The sequence below is a fragment of the Sphaeroforma arctica genome (genome assembly GCF_001186125.1).
Source record: "Sphaeroforma arctica JP610 unplaced genomic scaffold supercont1.572, whole genome shotgun sequence".
Taxonomy (NCBI): domain Eukaryota; class Ichthyosporea; order Ichthyophonida; genus Sphaeroforma; species Sphaeroforma arctica.
The window spans coordinates 37,020-44,496 of NW_014039986.1; the positions used below are offsets into that span (position 1 = coordinate 37,020).

Here is a 7,477-nt window from a genome sequence, read left to right on the forward strand (position 1 = left end):
TACGAACAATATACGACTATCATACAACCATTATACGACCATCTTATAATCATCATACGACCAACAAACGACCATCATGTAATCATCATACGACCATCATCCGACCATCATACGACGATTATACGACCATCATACGACAATTATACAACTGTCATATGATCATTATACGACCATCATATAGTCACTATACGGCCATCACACAACCTTCTTACAACCGTCATACGACCATCATATAATCGCTTTACGACCATCTTAAAATCATTATACGACCATCATACGAACAATATACGACCATCATACGACAATTATACAACCATCATACGACCATCACACGACAATTATACGACCATCATATAGTCACTATACGGCCATCATACAACCAATATACAACCGTCATACGACCATCCTATAATCACTATACGACCATCTTAAAATCATTATACGACCATCATACGACCATCATATAGTCACCATACGGCCATCACACAGCCGTCATACGACCATCATATAATCACTATACGACCATCTTATAATCATTATACGACCATCATACGACAATTATACAACCATCATACGACCATCACACGACAATTATACGACCATCAAACGAGAATCATGCGACCATCCGTGTAGTAGACAGACAGATACAATCACGCACTACGCGTAGTAATCAGATATATACACTCACACACCACGTGTAGTATTTATATAGGTACTACGTGTTGTATTCCTATAGGTACCTTCTGCGTGTCTTTGCTGGGCACAGAATGCGCTGTAGTCGTCCCCTTAGTGGCCGACATTGATTCAAACTTGACGCCATTTGCGATCAACAACTGCGACAGCCTGCACGGGTGTGTGAATAACATGTACATGGATATTACAAGTGAGCATATAGCCATGCAGCAACATGTGACAGTTTGTGTGAGTGTGTTAATATCATGTACATGGATATCACAGGTGAGCATATAGCCATGCAGCTATATGATATAGCCTAAGCCTTTTGGGTGGGTGATACGGATAGGTCCTTCAGGTTAACACTATCTCGTACAACTGTTTCAGTCTACTAAATCGGATGAGCATAACGTTATTTATGTGCTTTCAACTGGAACAGGCTGTATGTGTGAGTGATGTGGATTGGGTGGGATTGCAACGTGAACACAGCCTTCTGCAGCAACAAGAGGGATAGCAGACAAGCATGCTATATAGCGCACAGGATTAGCAGTTGAATGTGATCCCATGTAACAACACCCGAGGCAGCCGACAACGATGGTATACTGTTCATTCGGACTACGGGCTAAGCACCCCAACCCTCTTAAACCCTGAAAAAGGCTAACTTAACTTGGGTTAATAAAAGCCTGAAAAACGCTAACTTAGTGTTGACGAACCACTAAATTAAAAAAAGGCTAAATCAAGGTTTATAAGTCTCTAAAACAGGCTAACTTAACCCCATAGCGCAACAGCAGCCACAGCCCACACGTGCGCGATACGACAAGTGTCACACCGTAATAGTGACAATGGTAAACGTATTGAGCAGTGGAAAGTGCGTGAAGGTACATGAAACGTAGCAGAGTGAGAATAGAAAACGTATTGAGCATTCGGAAGGGATTAGAGGTAGGACGTAGTGAGAAGTCAAGAGGTGAGAGAAACACCAGTCCAACACGCGCGGCATGTTTCGTGCATAAGCTTAACTGCACGCATACCCGACACAGATGAGACTATAGCGAGGGTATATATATATATGTATATATATAAATATAATATATAAAAATATATATATATATATATATATATGTATATATATATACATATATACATATATATATAGCTCAAGTCATCCCCGTAATATAGTATCCAGAAAGTCTGTATATATCTATTATGTACAGTGTCCTCATCTGCAGTGTATAGACCACCCTCAACATTCCTCATGATAGTCTCCATCCTCATACACACATAAACCAAGTGCCCATACACCCATTCACCTGGTAAGCTCCGCATCCTTCTCGCTGTAGGAGTCCTGCAGTGCTTTCCGTTGCTGATGAAACAAGGAGATGTATGTGGGAATGGTTGCTGTCTCCTCGTTCAGTTGGTTTACCAATTGCGTTTCATGTTCCAACTTTCTCTCCAACTCCGATTTCTCCGCCTCAAGCGCTTCGATGCGGGTCTGCATTTGGGCGAGGATTTTAGGATTTTGGGTTTAGGGTTTGGATACGTTGCTATTGAATGCATGTGTTAGGGTTTTAGGGTTTTAGTTTGTGTGTGATGCGATGTACGGGCTAGGGTTTGAGAATAAAAACAATCGGGAGTGTGGCATAGAATCTAGGGACAAATACACGGTCTGAATAGCTACACACAATACCCCGAATCAAGTGCACATGTGGTCTCACCGTAAGTTCACGGAGCTTCTCTGCAGCCCCATTCGGCTCCTCTTTATTTGTCTCTACCTGTGCGTCGTTGAGTTCTTGGGTTTCCGGCGGAGCGTGCGCTGCTGGTGTGGTTTCCGCCGTGGGTTCTGTGACTGGTACTGAGGAGTGTGTAGTGCCATTGAGAGGCTATGGTGTTACATGCATGGCTATATACTTGATATGGGGCAGATAAGGGTGATACATGCATGGCTAGGGCAGAGATACTTCATATTCAGTATTTACTTCATATAGGGCAGAGAAGAGTAGCGCACCCTAACAGGTAAAGGACATGAGTGAGTGCATGGGCATTGTATAAGGGGTGCGAGTGTCATATTATACCCTGCTGTCAAATACATACAAACACACCCTTGACCTAATCAATCCGTCAGGTGTGTTATAAACCTTCGGTAGGTGTGCTTGGTTACAAGTTACAGTCCTTTTCCGCCAGGATACGTCCGTATGTGTATCAGCTGGCCCCTGCATAATCTCTCTCAAACATTACACATAGACATTGTGCTAAGAATCGCTGAAGTGTTCACCTACCAGACGCATCGCCAGAGATGTCGTTCGCACTATCAGTAGCGGTCACAGGCGCTTTGTCGTCGCCATCAGTCTTGACTTCACCAGCACCTTCGATCTGTCCGTCGGCCGTTTTGGGTGCGTTTGAGTCCATTTTCGCGACTTCAGGTGCACTTGCGGGTGCTTCTTGGTCCGGGGGGGGACTGGCAACCGTACTAGGATTGGGTGTTTCGGGTTGAGGCGCGGGCTTTTGGGCCAATTGCTGTTTAAGCGATTGTTTTTCTTTTTGTAGTGTCATGATCTGCGTTGCCAGAAGATTGTTGCTCCGTTTCAGTTTGTCGACGTAATTCGGGTCAATATACAAGACCTGCAGGTAGAGGGATCAGGACAGTTAGGACAGTTAGGACCGGTCAGATGTAATTTTGTTAAGATATATCTCATTCTGGTCGATGCACCAAAATTGCAAGTCATTAATTTACAGTCACGAATCGCTGGATAACAAACAATAGCAGGCTACACTAGAGGACAAATAGTATTGGCAAGTACTGACATTAGCGATAAAAAAACAACCGTACGAGATGCGCCAGATGCACTTGTCCCAAAGCACAAAACAGGGCCCATTCTGTCCCCAGGCAAGCACCCAACCCCATACGCAATACGCAAAGCTATAGCACATGAAACTCCCACAACGCACTCACACACACCTCCTCGCCGTTTATCTCGCGTTTGTATTCTTGCAGCTCATTGGTCAGCTGCGTGTTGGTGTACTTGAGCGACTCATTCTCGGTGGCCAGATCCATCTGGGTGGTTGTCATGGCAACGAATCTGTCCTGCAGCTCCTCCAACTGCTGGGTCAGGGTGCGCTTCTTTCCGTTGACCTTCGCCAGTGTCTGGGCATTCGCATTGATGGTCGCGACCAGATTGTTTTTTTCGGACACCTCCAGTTGTAATATAGACACCTAACCAATTAATAAACGAGATGAGATGAGATGAATGAATCCATAAACAAATTTAGATGAGAGATGAGATGCGTGTGGTTTGTGTGCGCTGCAAGCGAGCTACGTGCGATATATAAACTGTGCCCAGTGAGATTTCGCCCATTTGAATTGGAGGTGGGTACATCTCAGTACTCTTGGCTCGGTTGCATTTCGGGTACCCGTTATGATATGACTTGACAAAGGGTTGTGCGTCTCTGGGTGTTCTTATGTGTGTGGGGCTCAGTAAACATATGTGAAATTGGCAAGCGCGCAAAAGATTGTATATGCACCTTTGTGTTCTCGGGTACACACACACACACACACACACACACACACACACATGTATATATATATATATAATACATAGGTACATAGATATACAGAATATAGAATACAGAATACAGAATACAGAATATATATAAATATGTGTGTGTGCGCAAGTGTATGTATGTATGTACCAATATATACCAATATATACCACTATATATATATATATTGACCACACTTTATGACATAACGTACTCTGATACATATTCATATTGTGAAATTCCACACTTTTTTTTTTGCTACAAAGCAGTATATATAGACAAACCGTGCACACGGATATAGAGGGATATGCTCATATGTACATGGTCCTTCTTCACTGAATTGTTGTAAACAAATTTATTCTTCGCCTCAAACTGCGCATAAGACAGTCTATAACTGGACTGATGACTTGTACACACCTGTTTTTCAAGGGCAGCGACTGTTTGTTCGTGTTGTTGATCGTTGTTGCTAATCTCCATAGTGAGGTGCTTCATCACTGTCTTACACTTTGCATGCCTGTCAACCATTTCCAAACAAAACAAAAAACGGATAAGTGCCAGAAATACACGGGCTTTTATGACAGATTCCGTAGACGTGAAACGTATATTTGTCAGACCTTTCTACAGCTCGATACAACACAAGAATCTTAAATGGTGATATGCCTGCTAAATTATACACGCATATGCCAATTCAACCACATTAAATACTCTGTCTATGCTATTACTTGCACCACTTAATATACTTTGTCTGTGTTAGTATTTGCTCCACTTAAAATACTTTGTCTATGTTAGTATATGTACCACTTTATATACTGTGTCTATCTTAACGTACACCCATTTGCCAATTGAACCACTTTTGAGAAGCTATATTCTCAAGTTTCGGATCATATGCGAAGTACACTACGCCACGCAAACGGTTACAATGCAAAGAATAAGAACGATTGAGTAGTGCTCACTAACTATAAATACACTCACACGGCCACATACTTCAATAAAGTCTCGGGGGCACTCGCATATATATCTTGCCTGTGCGTTTGAGTCTTCTGACTCGCCATATCTGGTACTGCCTACACATATTATCGACACACACACACACACACGCACACTTCCTATCCACACACACACACACTTCCTATTCACACACACACACACACTTCCTATCCACACACACATACACACTTCCTATTTACACACACATGCACTTCCTATCCACACTCACTCACACACTTCCTATCCACACACACGCACACTTCCTATCCACACATTCACCCGCTTCCTATCTACACACACACACAAACTTCCTATCCACACACACACACACACACTTCCTATCTCACACACACACACACACACATACGCATCCTCTGAGTTGTCTGGTGCGCCCGTAAGCTCCTCGCTCATCAGTCGCTCGACATTGCCCAGTCTGCCGGTGGTCGTCTTCTCCGCTTTGACCTCAGACGTCAGGGCGTCCACTTGTTTGTTCAGCTCCGCAATCCTGAACTCGAGGTCCTCTCGAGTGTGGGCCATGGTCTCTTTCTCCCTCGACCAATCAGAACGCTCCTTCACCATCCCTTGCTCGCCGGATTCTATTTTTATCTGCCAATCAGATCGCTCAGATTCCAGCTGCGATTGTAAGGTCGCCATCTCAGTGGCGTGTTCTTCATCCTGCATATATAATTGAGGTAAAATGCCGGATTAAATATTAACAAGCGTACGCCAGCTATCTAGCACACCCCAAACCCTTGCACTCTCAACGGCATATGCACTTTTGGCTTTCCCATAGCTACACATAGCACGCATGCATATCTACGCTTCTGGATCAACGCCATGGGCAGTGGAATATAAAGTGTACAAGGGAGCGTATCACACAAAAAATCGAACTCTTTCCGATAAGCTAGTTCAAACATCGACACAGATCCACCCCAGCACATCCGTTCGGGCAGAAACAAATCCGGACTCCCCAATCAGCTGTGTAATTCTCAGACCACTCAGCAGCACACACCAACCCAGCCACCTTACGCTCTGTCATAGCCATCACACGCACTTACGCAATAAAATAGGAGACACTATACAATGTCATGCAGGGATCACATCGCTTAGCACACACAGAAACACACACCAACGCCACCATCCTCCGTGCCAACTCGGCCTTCTCCTGTGTCAGCTGACGTTCAGTCTCTGCGTACACCCTGGCCGTAGCCTCCCATTCGTCACTCATGTGTTGTGTTCGTGCGCTTTCATCCGCACTTTGCTGCCGTTTCCAATCTTCCCGTTCTTCATTTTCGCGTTGCGTTTTGGCTTCACTCTCACGTTCTAGCTCACCGATTTGCCCACGCGCGTGTTCCAATTCTTCGGCGAGTGCCTCGGCGCTCTGTTGAACGGCCGATAATTGGCTGTATTGGTTTGGATTTCGGAATCGGGGATCAGAATTGGGGCAGTGTTTCACTTTCATTCTGCAACGTATACTGTCCGACGATGACGACTAGATAGTTGGCAACTGATGCAACAAAATGTGCATGAACCCCAATAGGGGCACACATGCAATACACGCTTGTCTACCCTCCCACGCACAACCGTAGGTACCTCTTGAGTCCAGCATTCTCAGAACCAAACAATAGACGCACACACACAATACACGCTTATCTACCCCCCGCCCCCCCACGCACAACCGTAGGTACCTCTTGAGTCCAGCGTTCTCAGAACCAAGCGTCTCCGTCACTTCGCGAAGGTCGGATTGTATCTGCTGCACTTTCTCCTCATGCTCTCGTGCGATCGTATCTCTCTCGCTTTTGATTCGGGTGTTTTCGGCTGTGACTTCGTCCAGTTGATCCTGATTTTTGATTAGAATTATTCGATTATTTGAGAACACAGTGCCAATTGTTTGTACTGAATTAGTATTCTTAATCCAAACAGAGCAATACAGCTTATTTTATCATCAGTGCTGTTTTAATATCGATCCCTAACGAATCGATACTGCATATGGACTGTCGGTATTGACCTAGTATTGACTGTAGGTAGAGCTTGACGATGAACTGGTGAAAGATATCTGTGCCGCCCATTGGACGTGACTACGATTTGAGAAAAACTCAGCACCGGATATAGAATAAGGGCTATCACAAAAGAATCACTATCAGGCAAAACATGTAAGCAATTTTACAATTACTGCGTCTGCGAAGTAATATGTATTGTACATACTATATACATACATACGCAATATATACATACACAATATATACATATATATATATATATACATGTATATGTATATGTATAT

General features: G+C 44.0%; 1 protein-coding gene across 1 annotated transcript in view; it reads right to left on the reverse strand.

Moving 5' to 3' along the window:
- Positions 1–704: 704 nt before the first annotated feature.
- Positions 705–7,477, reverse strand: part of SARC_07317 (hypothetical protein) — a gene marked incomplete at both ends in the record, with an annotated part of 9,760 nt that continues 2,987 nt past the window's right edge. The window contains 9 exons of the mRNA XM_014298753.1: positions 705–843; positions 1,980–2,161; positions 2,385–2,521; positions 2,946–3,288; positions 3,626–3,880; positions 4,624–4,720; positions 5,561–5,868; positions 6,323–6,596; positions 6,882–7,033. Coding sequence (XP_014154228.1) covers positions 705–843; positions 1,980–2,161; positions 2,385–2,521; positions 2,946–3,288; positions 3,626–3,880; positions 4,624–4,720; positions 5,561–5,868; positions 6,323–6,596; positions 6,882–7,033 — 1,887 coding nt within the window. The remainder of the gene's footprint in view (positions 844–1,979; positions 2,162–2,384; positions 2,522–2,945; positions 3,289–3,625; positions 3,881–4,623; positions 4,721–5,560; positions 5,869–6,322; positions 6,597–6,881; positions 7,034–7,477) is intronic.